The sequence below is a fragment of the Zonotrichia albicollis genome, chromosome 12, assembly GCF_047830755.1.
Source record: "Zonotrichia albicollis isolate bZonAlb1 chromosome 12, bZonAlb1.hap1, whole genome shotgun sequence".
In the NCBI taxonomy this organism is placed as follows: Eukaryota; Metazoa; Chordata; class Aves; order Passeriformes; family Passerellidae; genus Zonotrichia; species Zonotrichia albicollis.
Window position 1 is genome coordinate 9,497,882 of NC_133830.1, and position 15,680 is coordinate 9,513,561.

The 15,680-nt window shown below is 45.9% G+C and overlaps 2 protein-coding genes across 11 annotated transcripts in view; one reads left to right on the forward strand and one right to left on the reverse strand.

The window, feature by feature from the left end:
* The window catches only part of CCDC174 (coiled-coil domain containing 174), a 336,009-nt gene that overhangs the window by 235,112 nt on the left and 85,217 nt on the right, over positions 1–15,680 (reverse strand). The gene's annotated exons all lie outside the window — the stretch shown is intronic.
* The window catches only part of GRIP2 (glutamate receptor interacting protein 2), a 258,051-nt gene that overhangs the window by 216,917 nt on the left and 25,454 nt on the right, over positions 1–15,680 (forward strand). For all 10 annotated transcript variants that reach the window (XR_003380682.2, XM_074550576.1, XM_014268082.3 and 7 more), the window contains exons 10-14: positions 1,070–1,195; positions 1,859–2,011; positions 2,233–2,419; positions 8,031–8,176; positions 8,808–8,888. Coding sequence is in view for 9 of the 10 variants with exons in the window: in XM_074550576.1 (XP_074406677.1) it covers positions 1,070–1,195; positions 1,859–2,011; positions 2,233–2,419; positions 8,031–8,176; positions 8,808–8,888 (693 nt within the window). In the remaining variant the exon portion in view is untranslated. The remainder of the gene's footprint in view (positions 1–1,069; positions 1,196–1,858; positions 2,012–2,232; positions 2,420–8,030; positions 8,177–8,807; positions 8,889–15,680) is intronic.

The following is a 15,680-nucleotide window of genomic DNA, read 5'->3' on the forward strand; positions in this document are numbered from 1 at the left end:
TGCTCTCCATGTTTGGCTGAAAAAAAAGTTTGAAATCTTACTTGTTAGCCAGAAATTCCTCTTGGAGGAAAACAGATTCAGGTAGCATGGTACAGAGATTTGGAACAGACCACCTGGTCCTGGACAAGGAAAACCAAACTGACCCTATGCTGCCCTGGGGAGAAAGGAGCATCAGTGAAAACAGACAAGGGACCTGTGCCTGGGCACTGTTTGAGGCACTTCAGAAGAGACTTGTGGCTTTGTGGCTTGGTGTTGCAAAGCTGCAGTTCCTGGACAGGGATTTTCAAATGATGGACGTCACACTGCAACAGATTCTGCCAGCATGTGCTGGGGTTAGGGTGGAAGTTAAAGCAGTGCTCTGTCCTTGAACAGACTCTGCCATGTTGGTGCTGTGCTTTCATTTGCTGTTTGCCACAGCATTGGCATATTTTCTCTGCTGGTGGCCTCCTTAATTTAAGCAGTGGTGGACAAACCCCCTTTTGTTGTGGTGAGCTGGAGGTGGCTCTCTGCTTCTCCTGTCTTTCATCCATGTGTGCATCCCTGTGCAAGTGTAGCTGCTAAACTACTCAATGTTTATGCTAAAGTTAATGCTGAAGCCAAGCAAAGTGCTCACAGCACGTGGGGAAGGCATTGAGCCTTGTCACAGGGAGGGCAGCTCTGGAGCAAGGTGGGAAACAGCACAAGGAGGCTTCCCTGGTGCTGTCAGAGAGTGCTGATGGCCTCTGCAGGAACCTCCTGGCTGGATGGAGCTTCTGCACATCACACAACAGACTGCAAATGGTAATGACATGTGTGCACTGCCAGCACGGCTGAGTCAGGCTGGTGGCACTGGATGCAGAGTTTATTGTGGGAAAGGGGTGGATTTCTGCCACTTTGCATCAAGTGTCATGAGGTTACATGGGGTTGCATTTTTGCTGCTGATGCTTGACACGGTGTGGTTGGGTCCTGGCTTATTCAGAGTCAGTATAAAGCTCTTTTCTACAATCTCCTGGCTTATGGTTCTTACCTTTTCTTTCTCTCATTTCTCCTTCCTGCCTGTGGCAATTTCTGCTCCCCTGGATGCCATCAGTCAAGGTCCAGAAGAGTGACCACCATCACTGTTGGGACCCCTGTGTCAACTACTGTCACACCCACCACCCTGGACACTGCAAGACACCCACTTGGACCCAGACATCTGGACAGGATTACTGCAAATGTAACCTCAGTGCATGGCATTGCCCTCATCCTGCCCGTGTTCGTTCTTGTTGTGACCCTCCATTTCCTTAATGTTCAGATCCATAGTGTGGTTTGTCACTTGTTTCCTCCTCAGTCATCTAGTTCTGCTTCCAGAGCCCAGTGCTGAGGTGCAAAATCAGTATCTGGAGCCCAGCACACACAGATCTGGTAACTGGGACAAGAGCAGTGTGCTGCGCAGACCCATGCACCCATCCTGTAACCCCACATTCCCATGGTTTCATACAGCAAAAGTTAGTTTCTATGGGATGGGGAAGGATGTCTCTGATGTTGTATAGGAATGAGATACAGCTCATTCAGCTCAGCCTTAGTGCCATACTGCTTGTTAACAGCAGGATTATGGAAACTTTAAAATCTCTAGATGCACTTCTTGTCAGGAGTGGCCTCTGTGCTGCCCCTCTTCCTTATCTTACTGCCTCATCTTGTCTTGTGGCAGTAAGAAAAGGAAGAGGACACCTTGCACTGTGTCCAAACTGTTGGAAGCAAACATTCCTTGAGTCTTGCACCCTTGAGCTGGACAGGAGGAGCTGCTCCAAACCCTTGAGGTGTTTGGTGACCCTGTTAGTGAGAGAACCACTGCTGCAGCCCCCTGTGCACATCCCTAACACGCTCTGTGTGTCCCCAGCTCTGGTGGCCGCCAACTTCTCGTCTCCCACCATGAACGCGCAGGGATTCCCGTGCCAGAACTCCAACACGCTACCTCGCAGCTCCCACCCCATGAGCCCCCGCACCACCATGCTGAGGAGGAGGCAGAAGAAGAAGGAGCACAAGAGCTCATGTAAGAGCAGTCCTGGGCCAGGCTGGGTTGGAGGGGACATGCACATTTGCCTTGCCATCCTTGTTGTCAATGGTTAGCCGGGGTAGAGCCGCTCATCTCAGCACTGTCAGTGCCTCCCTCGCCCTTGGTCACTGTCCCCACCATGGCCAGACCAAGGTCTGGGCCCAGGCTGTTATGTTCACCATGGCTGCCCTGACCTTCTGCCTCTCTCGTCCTCTCAGTGTCGCTGGCCTCCAGCACGGTGGGTCCTGGCGGGCAGATAGTCCACACGGAGACGACAGAGGTGATCCTCAGGGGAGACCCTCTGAATGGCTTCGGACTTCAGCTCCAGGGAGGCATCTTTGCTACGGAAACTCTGTCTTCCCCACCTCTCGTCCGTTTTATTGAGCCTGACAGCCCGGCAGAGAGGTTAGAGACCTTGCCCTTGGATGCTGATGGTGCTGCTACTGAACATTTCATGGTTTGGTTTGTTTTCTCTCCTCAGAGGCTCATTTAGATATTTACTATCATCCTTGTAATATCTCCCATTCTTCACTGGGCATGGTTTACTGTCACTGCCATTTCTGCACTCGTCGGCTGACCGCGGCCTCCCTCGCACCCCAGGTGAACGTCTTGGCACCAGGCTGCGGCTGGTCTGGGAGGAGGAGGAAGGGAGTGTGTGTCTGTGTGAGAGTGCCATTCCCATTCCCTTCCTTTCTTTTTTTTTTTTTTAATTCCTCTTTGAAAGATAAACCTTTTGTATAGGTGCAAAAAGGGGAAAGGTCTAAACAAGTGGCCCCTGTGAAATGTTTTCTGACTGATTTCGTTGTAGCAGAGCCCAGCTGTATAAACTGGCCATAAAGACAAGGCTTTGAGCCTCAGAGACAGGGCTCTAGTAGAAGAGCAGGTAGGTGCTGTAGTTAATCCCTCCTGCTTTTGGCTGTGTAATGCTAGGGAAAGTGCAGAAGGGAGGAGCAGCATTAACTGCTCTCTGTCCCCCTGAGAACACTGGGAGCAGTGACTCCCCCAGTGTGGAGCCTCAGCCCTAGAGTTCAGCTGCTCCCAATGCTGGATTTAGAGTGCTGCTGGCTGTATTTAGAATCTGCTTCAGTGTCTGTGCACTACAGTCTAGGTGTCTTCTGGTAAGGCTTTTGTTACTAAACACGTCAAGTCCTAGCATGGCTTGATCTCTTGAGGGGTTTAAAGGAGAGATGATTTCTTTAGGCTAGAACTTAATGTCCCTGTGCTCATCTCTCTTCCCACCTTTGATTACCACTGTGGTCTGTCCTCCCTAAGGATGCCAAAGGTGCAGCAATATGGCAGTATTGGTGCCTGCTGCAGAACCTTTCTTGAAGAGATCTCTGGCCCCATCAGCATGTGCTGAAGGTTTGGTGCCTCTAAGCCAGCCCAGAAAGGCAGCACATGAGGGAATTGTAGACTCATATGGCAGGGAAAGAGTTTGCAAAATGAAAAGGAAGTGCTGTGCATTTCATGTGCAAGTCTCTGTGTTGTAGCTTCTCTGGTCAGCCAATGCAGAGGCAAGGTGGAACAGGAGTACCTGGTGTTTGTGTCTGTGGGAGGAGAGCGACAAGGGGCTGGCACAGGAGAGAGAGCTGTCTTGATGCATGTTAAAAGAGAATTTAAAAGCCTGCTATGCCTTTTGTTTGTTTGATTGTTTCCAAACAGGGTTTAAAAATTAAGGTGATGGTTTTATGGGTTTTTTATCTTCTATTGTGGGTGAACTTGGTTCATGTTGCGAAGCACCAAATTCCTTTTATAAATCAGGCAGCAACAAAGCCTGCTGTCCCAGGGGATGAGGGAGATGTGCTGAAATCTGCCTGGCTTTGCTTTATCCTCTTGCCAAGCCTGGAGGAAAAGCAGTGAGTGGCAGGGCAGCCTTGGCTGGCTCTGATGTGTGACAGCCGCCGCTCGCCCCGTGCTGCCCGCCCGGCAGCGTTCACGCTCCTCTGGCTGCTGCTTCCTGGAGACTGGGAGCAATCCTCTCTGCATTTGCAGCCTGGATTTGATTTGGGGATTAAATCTCTGCTGTGCATTTCATTCTTTCCTAAATCATACTGCTCTTCCTAGCTGGCAGGAAAATGCTGTCTTTCCTCCCCATCTTGAAGTGATAAGTGCACTGGGTTTGCAGTGAAGTGAAAAAGGCAGTTTTATGTTTTTATTTCATTTTTTGTTTCTTGCTGTTTTACAAAGCTCTTTGCTCCATCATTCAAGATACATTATTCCCTCCTCTACAGAGGTTCTGCTGTAGCTGCAGCCCAAGATATTAGAGCCCTTTTCATCCCCTATACCAGGCTGGGTTCCCAGCTGAGGCTGGGCTGTGCTCTTTCTTGTGCTGCAGTTTTTGCTCTTTGCCAAAAAGGTGAGCTCTGGGGATATAGGGGTCAGGTTTAGCATCCTGGATCTGACCTGGATGTTCACACACTCTGCAAAATCTGTGGATCTGAATGTGCTGTTGTTCAGCACATGATCCTCACTGGCTTTGTCCATCTGGATTGTTCTGGAGGAGCCTCTTCTGGGGTGCCCAGCAAGAGAGAGTGCTACCAGGGAGGTGCATGACATCACCCTCTTTTCAGGGATGTCGGGCTCCCTCACATTTATTGTCTGCTTTGTGCTAGCTTGTGCCAAGAGGTTTGATGCAAAAAATTCACACCTGCCTGACTTGTGATTTATTTTACTGCAAATAGCCTCTAACAGACTTCCCTCCCAACCTGTTGTTTTGTTTCCAGGGTGCATGATTAAGCCTTTGGGTTCTGAATGAGACAGTGATTCAGCCCCTGTTATCAGCAGGGAGGGTAGAAGGGGAAGAAGCCTGACATCCCCTCTTGGCTGCCTTGAAGCACCCAGCTTTTGTGTCCTTCCTCCTCCAGCTGTCATTGGCAGCAGAGGGAGAGTATCTGACTTCTCCATCCTGGTATCCAAAATCAATGCTTCCTGCTGAGCTACATGTTTTGTAGCTCTGCTCAGACACAGTTGTTTGATCATTGTGTTTCTGCCTTTCGGGTATGAATAGTTTGCAAAAGTGAGGTTTAGCAGCTGGCTGAAGCTGTCAGCAGAGCTTTGATCCATTAGGGGCTGAGACCCACCCACCAATGTGCAGGCACAGATGTGCACACACATACACAGATGTGCATGTCTGACCTGTGCAGGCTGGCTCAGGGGCATGGGAGGGCACAAGGGATGAGTTTCTGCATCCAGCAGTGTAGCCATGGTCACAACTGCTCCCCCCACTGCTGAGTGACCACACAGACGTGGATGATGCTGAGTGAGCTCTTCAGTGTAATCCCGCCCAAGGCTTGAATATGTGCTACTCTGTATCAAACAAGACACCTCCGCTGCTCTGTTGCTGTCTTCAAGCCCAAGGAATGAGTCATGGCAAAATGCAAATCTGTTCTACCCCAGGGAGATACTCCCATCATGGACTCCAGCACATCCATAGTGCTGTCTTTCACTCCAGGAGATGCCTGTACTCCTTGCTTTCTGATTTTAAGACACTTATGCTCCCACAGTCTGAAAGCACTTTTTAGGTGCTGATGTTAGACTGAGCATTTCTGTGACAAATGCCTTCTCTTTAGAAAAACTGTCTGAAGATTCTTGTAGAATCCCATGGCAGAGCAAAGGAGAGCTCTGCAAGACCCTTAGCTCCCCAGGCTCCACTCCCAATGCAAGGACTCATCACAGCTGGATGTCTCTGGAATGATTCTGAAGAGATATCAACCTCCTTGTACTTGGCAGAGGAAGCCAGAAAGTTGTGGCATCACACCACAAACTTTTACAAACCTACAAGACCAGGCCTTAAACAACTGTGATTAACTGAGGCTAATAATAAAAGAAATAAAATACCTCTGACCTGGCAGAGCTGTTGGCTGTAAAAGACTCCTCAGGCAAATGCACCTTGAGTGAAAAACCATGAGAAATGGCTGTTTTGGGAAAAGCAGCTCTGGTGGGAAAGCTGGCAAACATTTACCTTGATGCAGTGTAAAAGTATCCTATGAGCTCCCAGCCCCTGTGGCTGAAAGAGTGATGCTAAAGTGGATTGTGTCCCTGTGTGAACTCTAGATGACAGTGATGTCTGAGTGATGCAGCTGTTGATCCCTCCTTTGCAAAAGGTGCACTGCCAGGACAGCAAGAGACCTCTTGGTGACAGAGGAGTCATCTCTGTTCTGCTTGGTGCCATCTTCATATTTATAAGCTGATATTTCTATGTGGCTGCATAGCCACCAATCCAGTAAATGACTGTAATTAAACTTGATGTGATTTATTCACAAGGTTGGGTTCATTTATACATCATGGAGTTGTCTGTCCTAATCCAAGAATCCTTGAACAAACAGCTCTGAATTTGCATCTCATAAAGTAGCCAGCATTTTTCCATGGAGAGCATGAACTCTGGCAGAAGTGTGAATATGCCTTCCAACCAGTAAAATAACCTCCCTGGGCTCTCTCCAAACTTGTTCATATCTCAGCTTTTTGATGGGCCACTGGCACAAGCTGTTGTGCTTGTTCATGTTCCTTGAATTCAGATGTGTTTACTTTTTCTTGATGCCTTGGCCTTTCATACACATCCTGTTGTTTGGACATGAATAACACAGCCAAGTGTCTGCTGCCTTTGATGCCTTTGTGTGCCTGCAAGCTGTGGTGCTGTGTTTTCTTGCAACTGAATTGGGTGTGTGTGATGAAGAATGACTGGAAGGTTTAGTAAAAAACAAGCTGTCTTCTGAGCGATATCTGTGAAAGAAAGGGGAAGACAAAGATGTGTTTGATCATTAAACAGGACGGGAATAAAGATTCTCTGGAGAAGGCTTAAAACAAGATAACTAATTTCTTCTGGAGAATCTTTGTGGTAAAATAACTCCACATTTTGAGGGGAACCTTAGACTTGCTGCCATAACCCTAACCTCTTTTGGAGACCACTCTGTAGCTTATGTTGGTGATTGAAGAGTGGTTTCCCAAGCTCTGATCTAGTGGATGGCCAGGTGATAAGTGGAAAGGCTAAAAAGATGTAGATAAAGTGAACAACTGATAGAGGAGAAAGGAGATGAGCAATTTCCCATAGTTGCAGGGAACACTGCAGTCTTGTTTTTGTAGAGCCATGGGCCAGCCCAGGTGGGAGCTGAGATAATGTGGGAGATTACTTGGAGGATCATCTTGCTTGTGTTGCAGTATATGTAAAAAAAAAAGGAGTGTGGGTGGATACTGAATGTTGGAATATGTGAAAAACATCTTGCTTATAAATGCAGGGGGGTCCCAAGAGACAAATTGTGCTGTAGCAATACATCTCCAACATAGCCTTGCCGTCATGTTCTCCTTCCAAAGTAAAAATCCTGCTGATCTCTGTTCCTGGAAAAAGTGGGTCTAAAGCAAGAGCCCCAAAGGGTCAGTTGTGGTTATATTGTCAGGCCATCACACTGGAATAATATTGGCCTTTCAAGGCAGTTAAAAAATATCACTGTGCATTTGGCTTCCAGAATTGCAATTAGAAGGAATAAATGATTATCTAATTTGCTGAGACATTTCGGTGAGTTTATTGGATTGTAGCTTCAGTATTTGCCATGAACTAAGCAGAGGAATCTGTGCAATTTTCAATGCCATTAGTTTGTGTTCCAGAGGGTGCAGGTGCAGTGGTTTGTGGTTAGATTGGGAAGGAAGTCCCATTCCCTTGTGTTTATCATTCTTATCTCTCAGCCATGGTGTTGATTTTTAGAAAGGTGAGGGTTACTTTTTTCCCCCCTTGGTTGTTGCAAAAAATGTGACCAGAAATGGTTATTTAGGAGCATAGTATGTTTGAACTTTAGAAACCAACAAAGACTTGCCTCCTTGTGCCCTTCTAGGGACCCGTGAAGAGCACAGCAAAATGAGTTGTTTTCTCTTTGGGGCACCTCTGCAGAATATGTCAGTACTTTGTGTGTCTTGTAACAGATTCGCCTGGCAAAAGTGACTCATGGCTGGTTGTGGGGTTGTTTTCTTCCTCCTTCCCTCTTTTTCCTTGTCTCCCTTTTCCCTCTTTTCCCACTGTGGACTGCAGGTGTGGCCTGCTGCAAGTAGGAGACCGAGTCCTTTCCATCAACGGCATCGCAACGGAGGACGGCACCATGGAGGAGGCCAACCAGCTGCTGCGCGACGCGGCGCTCACCAACAAAGTGGTGCTGGAGATCGAGTTCGATGTCGCAGGTACGTTCCCAAAGGAGCTGCTGCTCCTCTCTGCCCGTGGGGCTCTGCCAGGGCCTCTGCTGACCCACAGGAGGGAGAGTATTCACCAGGCTGAGAGGGAAGAGTGAGAAACCCTGGGAGGACCTTCACCACTTCTTGTTGTTCTCTAATGTGCACTGAGGTGGAGGGTTCTTCTGATCCTTTCATAAATGTTCTGTGCTCATTGCTTGGCTGAGATAAGCCTAAGGAGTAGATGAAGAGGACACACTTTAAATATTTGCTCATTAATAGGAATACTATTCATATTCATTTATGGCCTTGAAGCCAGGAGGGAGCCAAAGCTATAGGCTAGGAGTAAAGTGCAATTTTGTATTAAAAAAGATTTTTTTTCTATTTACATTGACAGAGCTGCTTCAGTTTTGAAATACAGTGTGATATGAGCACTTAACTTGATGATCAGAGCATGTATTTTTAATGAGAATCCAAATTTCAACCTGAAGTCCACAGGGTCTCAGATAACCTTATTTGAACCAATAAAGCAGTGCTTTATGGGCTTGTTTTCTTGGTTCCAAAGAAACCATCCATGCAACTGAAAACTCTCTTTTTTCTCCTTATTTTCTTTTTTGTTTGTTTTTTTTTTTTTGCTTTATAGAGTCTGTCATACCCAGCAGCGGTACTTTCCATGTTAAATTGCCCAAGAAAAGAGGTGTAGAGCTTGGAATTACAATCAGCTGTAAGTATTGCTCAGGCTTGCAGTAGCAGTTGCAAGAGCCTCTCCTTTCCACACAGGCATTTTAGAGGGCTCATCAGAGAGATAAGATCATGTGGGGTTTCCGTGGCACTCCAGCGCTCGTGATTTATCCCAGAATGAATCAGATGTGTGGCTCCTGCCTCCATGAGCTGGCAGCTGCAGAGAAAAGCAGTTGCATGAAGGGTTGGGACAAAGGATGTGTCTCAACTGGTCACTTGATCTGTGGTGCAGAATTATGTTATGTTATATGTAATATTATTTTTATTTCCTTGCTGACACTTGTATTACGCTCTTTTTAAAAAGAATTGCCTGGGTCTGGTGGCACCCTCGCAAAAAGAGGTGGAGAGAGGAGAAAAAGTAACAGGTGACCCCACAGCTTGAAGGGTAGAGAGGGGAAACTGCCAAGAGAAGAAGCATGAAGAGGTTGGTTGGTTTTAGAGGCAGTGGAAGCACTTTAAATTCCAGAGTTTCCCAGGAATTGTTTCATTTTACAAGCTCAAGCCATGCAGAAGGGGAGCCATGTGCCAGGACTTGGTATGCACTGAGAGAAGAGACCATAAACCTTTTTCATTTTCTCTCTTCTCTGCTCACTCTTAATTATCTCTGTTTCCCTTCTGAGCATAGTTTTTAATTTGAAGATCTTCTGGCCTCTTTGGAGAGGGTGCTTTAGGGGGATGATCTAGGCAGATCCATCCCAGTTTTCTGGCTAACCTGGGGTCTTGCTATGCCTTTTGTCAGTGAATTTTTCTTTTATGGCAAACACATGCAGGTCTCAGATCACTCATCCCTCTCTCACTTCTGGGTAAAGTCAGTTGAATCATCTGAGGTTTGCCATGCCCAGAGACTGCCACCACGTCTGATCTGAAGCAGAGCAGCTTGTGAGACTGCAGTAATGGGATCTCTTGTCTGAGCCCTCAGGAGCACAGACCCAGCTGTGTCTGGGGAGTGGAGTTGCAGGGGACACTTGGAAACTGGGTTTCATTAAAAGAGAAGCTATGGTAATTACCTCTTGACATTTACAGCATTAGTTAGAGAGCTAATTGGAGGTGTTCTGGTCCAAGTGGGATGATTCTCAGGAGTGACTGGAACATTGACAGGATGATGCCTTTGCACCTAGTGATATTTCTTGTCCCTCTTCTCAGCTTCCCCTATTTGTGCCACAAGGACACAATTCCTGAGAAATAACAGCACAGTATTTAACGTTTGGCTTGGTGGCAGTTAATGTCTGAAGACATCAAAGTGCTTTCTGAAAGCAGCAGGCTGTCTGTAATGGCATTTCACTGGTGGGGAGCAGTGCATGGTGCAGACTGTGCTGGGTTCCAACCTGCTGCCCTGCCACTGCCTTGGCATTCCAGCCTCAGGGAGCAACCCAGGATAATGGATCTGGTAGCAAAAGCTGGCTTGAGCAAGGCCCTATCAAGTTTCAAAGTTTAGTTTATGTCTGGGGCTAGAGAGTAAAATGAACTTGGGAGATGCTGGCAAGAACAGAAGTTTTTATTTGTGAAGTCTTATTTGAACAGGATCTGCTTCAGATATGCATTTACACTTCAAACATGTTTTTATGTTGGAAAGGTTTTCATTTCAAATCTGTTAAAAGAAGTGATTTCACACACTTTTTTGAAATCACTGCTAATAGAAAGGAACAGACCCCTGGGTTTTAAATAGATGCCCATTATTCAACTACAAAGCAGCTTTTTAACACTATAATTGATTTGATCTTTTTGATTGCTGAACATGTTTGTAGGACATTGTTTAAGTAATGCACATGCATAAACCTGAAATATATTGCAGTTGTTTCCTGAGTCAAAGCCAAATTTATAGTTAAAAATGGAGAAAAAGACAGGCACCCTGAAAATGCAGTGGCAAAGATGAAATTCAAGCTTAATCCTAATTTTGTTTTCATATATTACTCTATATAATCCTATGTCCACATGATCCTTAGCAAATAAGTTCATAATTTTTACACTCTGCCTCTAACCAGGCAGATAAATATACCAGCTTCAAACATTAAAACCAAAGCAAGCAGCCTTATGTTAAATACTTCCTGCAGAGACATGATGTGCATGCAGGAGTGTGATGCAAGCAGCAAAAGAAAAGAGGTAAAAATAACCCTTCTCTGTTTTGCTCAGTTCCTTTCCTCTCAGTTCTGCTGACTTGAGTGTTTGTGTAGATCTAGAAACAGCTTTTACAGCTTTCCTTCTGATATGGAAAAGTATATAACTACTGTTTTAAAGGGCTTGGTTTACTGGCCTCTTGCATTGGATTCCTCTTTCCTACTCTGTAAAACTGGAGCAGCTTGAGTAGATGAGAGGTTGAAGGGGTCAGAAGAAGATCCACTGCACTGTCATGGCCACAGAATTTGGTTTATTCATGAACTTTATAGTCTCACTACACTGCAGAGGTAAGATGAGTGGCTTTCACTGAGTTTTACCTCTTGGCTTCAGCTGGCTTCTCTGCAGTTAATTCCTCTGCCTAGGAAGGTTTGCCTCTGCCTTCTTAAATGGGCAGAGGTGTTACGACCTCATCAGAGGAGCACTTCATGAATAAATGTGATCAAATTCTTGCTGTGCTGTGGCTTTCAGAGCTAATTGGGAGATGGACTAGGTAAAGGGTGGGGGGAGAGCAGGATTCTAGATGGATGAATTAGAAGAATTCATGTAATGGAGCTGGCTGTAGTAGGAGCCATAAATCTGCTGGAAATGCTCATAGAAGGACTGGAAACCCAAGAGATTTGTGTATGAGGAGAGCAGATGCTGCTGGTTCTGGGATGAACATGCAGAGAGGGGCTGTACTTGTTCCTGGTGAGGGGCAGATGTTTGCTGAGGACATTTAATCTTTCAGAGATCTCAGGGTTTTCCAGAAAGAGAAGGCTTGGGCTGGATGAGTCTCCAGCTGTGGTCTGACAGCACGGATGGCTCTCTTCCCCCTGCTCCAACACAGTGTGGCAAAGGGGCACAGCAAATCAAGATCTATGGTGGAAATACATGCATTTAGCACTATTTCCCTTTCCATTCCTCAGAGGATGAGTACAAAATCCAAGGGGTGAGCCTCTCACTGACAGTGCTTTGAGCTCCTGAGGGATCTCTGTGCCCTCAAGCCTCATTTCAGTCTCCTCAATATGCTGAATGACATACACTGAAGCTGCCATGTGTGTGCTGCTCCATGCACTTTGTCCAGAGGTGAAGGGATACAATGCCAGCGAAACTCTTTTTTTCTCCATGCTCCAGTACCTCAGCCTTTGTCCCAGAGAGAAGGGCATTTGCTTGTAGAGCAGCTACTCTGGAGAGCAGAGCATGCTCCTTTCTGCTCCAAGAGCTCTGAAGCTTACCTGTTTGCAGCAGCCTCTGGGGCTCAGAATGGTGAGGATGCAAATACCGCTAAACTGAGAGTTTTGGCACAGGAATGTGAAGATTTGACCCTTGTTAGCCTGAACAACCCCTCTCCATTAGCAGAACCCATGCCTCAAATACTCTGATCTTGCTGGCTGCAGCCAGTTCTAATGATGCAGTTACCCCTTTGAAGGTTTTCTGTAAATCTCTTATAAATTCAAGTCTCCAGCAGCGAGAAGCTAATAGTCACGTATTCTCAAATGTTCAAACCTCAGCTCTTAAAATAAGGTATAGATTTGTTATTCCCTTCTCCAAAATGATAGTTGATTACACAAAAGATTACCTTTTGTATTGAGAATTTGGGATTTTTTTCCTGTCTCAAATACCCTCTCCAAGGGCTGGTTGTGACATTCACTGTAGGGTAGAGATGTGTTGGTGTTGCTGTTTCAAGAGATACTGAAATTGCCATTAATTTTAGATATGCATTAATGTTTTATATAGCTTGTTTATCAAATTACCTTTATATATCTTAACAAATCAATTCCTGTGCCCTTGGTGTGAAGCACTGCAGATAAGGAGGAGGCAGTATATCTGCTTGCAGGTGATAAAACTGGAATTTGGGTAGATAGATAACTTCGATTAAGTCGCTTAAGCAGTGTAATCACTGTCCTAGTGAGAAGATGGATCTCTGAGCCGAGCAAATCCAGTTTTGCTGGCTCTGTATCAGCCTGTGCCCTGCCACCAGCCCAGGCGAGCGCGTCTGCAGGCGGGGCAGGCTCAGCAGCCACCTGTCCTGCCCCCTCACTCACACTACAGCTGATTCACTGCACTGCTTTTATCCTGGTGGGATGTCCTGGTCTGGTTTTGCTACCTGGAGATTGTGAAAAGAAAAGGATCTGTGATGAGGCAGATATCCTGCTGGAGGCACTGATAATTTATGCACCTGCTGCTAAACTTAATGAATGATAGAGGAAAAAGTTGGGTACTGAGGATTTGATTTTCAGTGCTGCTCTTTGTAATCAATTCTGATTCACTTTTTTCCTCTTCTCATTCCTTAGCTATCCTGAGATTATTTGGTTTCTGATTTTGCTATTTCCAATTTAAAAATGCTTCTTATTTAAATGCATTCTTATGGCATTATTACAATTTCTTTAATTACACATTGGCAGTGTTGCTTTGGCCTGGTCAATAATGAAGGGCATTTTTAACAGGTTGATGCCTGTGAAGTATGTGCTGGTGCTCCTTGGAGGGGAATAATTTACCAGCACAAGTCATTATGCATTCTATTAAAAACACAAACTGGACATGTGTTCCTGGCCTTGTCATCCATCACAGTGTAAACACTGAGTTAGCCACAATCCCAGCAGAGAGACTGAAAGCAATTTATAAAAAGTAAATAACAGTATTGATCAATTCACCTTTTTATCACTGCCCTGTCACTACTGCCAAGCAGTGTTTTCATTTTGAGTTTCTTCCCCACCACATGCTTCTACCTTTACCAGCTGTTGATTTATAGAGCCTTCTTTGGGCCACTGGAGCAGATTTAAACTGTCTTTTGTACTGGTAAATCCACCAAAAAGACAAACAGGTCTGCAAAAGAGCCTGTTTCCTCCTGCAGTGGGTTGTCCTGGCAGATGAGGCCACAGCCAGGATGCCTGCTGAGAGTGAGCATGGGTTTCTGCACGCCAGCTCCTGCCTCCATCTCTTCCCTTGGCTTCCTTTGCTGCCATCTCCATTTCACACACAGGAGAGCAAAACCCAGAGGCAAGGCTGAGTGTCCAGACTGTGTCTTCCTGCAGCAGAGTTCCCAAGATGATGTCCTTTGAAGAGATATAGCCACATTAACAGCAGAAATGAATGGATAAGGAGGCTTTATTCATCTGTGCAAATGTCTTAATGCCAAAGACCACAGCCCTAATAATGATGTACTTTGGGTTGGTGCTGTTTTAATTGCAGGCAAATTGGAAATTGTCTACTCAAAATCTCACCAGAGATTCATGTATCTAATGGCTCTGAACTCTACTGAGCCACCCTTTCAGTGACATTGCAGTCTCTCACTGTCAGGTAGGCAACTGTTGCATGAATAAACAGTCACCCTGTGTGAATGGCCAGGATGGTTAAAAATGTGGGGCTCAGGGGTGCTCAGGGCAGCCTGATCCCAGCAGACAGGCAGGAAGCTCATCTGGACACTCTGCTGGGGTGCCAGGAAGGGCTTCGGGATGCCAAAGGTTAATTAATGGAGTCAGTAACCACAGGTCTCTAGAATGAACAGCAAGCCTTTGTTCTGTGCTGTGAGATTTCATTATCTTAACCTTGTATCTTACACCTCTTGAGAGAACATGGTTATTCATTAAGTCTCTCTTACTTATCCTTCAGATTTGATGGTTTTATAAAGCCTTTGCATTTTACATTAAGAAATTTTGTAATGTGGTGATCCCCCATCCCTGGAAGTGCTCAAGAACAGGTTGGATGGGGTTTTAAGCCCAACCTGGTCTGCTGGAAGATGTCACTGTTCCATGAGTGGAACTAGATGATTTTAAGGTCCCTTCCAATCCAAGTGTTTCTATAATGACTCTGTGATGAATATTTGGAATGTTTTACATTTACAAGGACTGCCATTTATTAAAGTTTGAGTTCTCTGTTGGTAGGGACAGTTGTATGCAGTTGTATATGGCCCTTCCCTTTAACTCAGGTCTCAAGGAAACCTGTTCTGAGAGCAAAACTTCTAAAAAAAAGCCTGCAAACAAAACCAGAATGATTTTTCCTTAAAACTTGCTTTGTTCTCTAATGGATAAAGCACTTGGTTTGTTACCCCTGCTTCTGTCATGGGAAGCTTGTGCTGTGTTCAGTGCTGACACCAACTGTGGAGCTTCAAAAGGACAAGGTCTTGTTCTCTGCTCAGAAACTGACTGTGTGCAGGATCCCCCCACAGGCCACAGGACTTGCAGGGCAGACATTGAGATAAACAGAAATCTGCAGAGCTTGAGGCATGTTGTTGTCTGTGCTTTCTTGCTTGCTGGTGTTTTTCTCCCCTCCTTCTTTGCTCTCTTGGTGTTCATGGTCTCTGGACATGTTTTTGAGCTGTGGCTTGGTCAGGTTAGGGATGGCCATCCCGGCCCACCACCAGGATAGGTTAGCATCCTCCCTAACCCCTTTCTGTCACACTGCCTCTGCTTTGAAACTAGTAAACAAACCTTGCAGTGAAAAGTATTTTTGCTAACCTGGATTGTTTTGACAGAACCAGGCTAGGGAGTGATTAAACATGCAGCAATGCCACCTGACCCAGGGCTTAGGGTGTGCTCACAGGGTCTGCCCTCATTGCTGCTTGGACACCACTCTGTACACCTCTGTCAGCAGCAAATGCATGTCCTATACTGAAAAGGAGAGTAATGGTAATGATTATCAGAGTGATACATTTCAATCCCTGTGCTGTTAGTCCATGGTG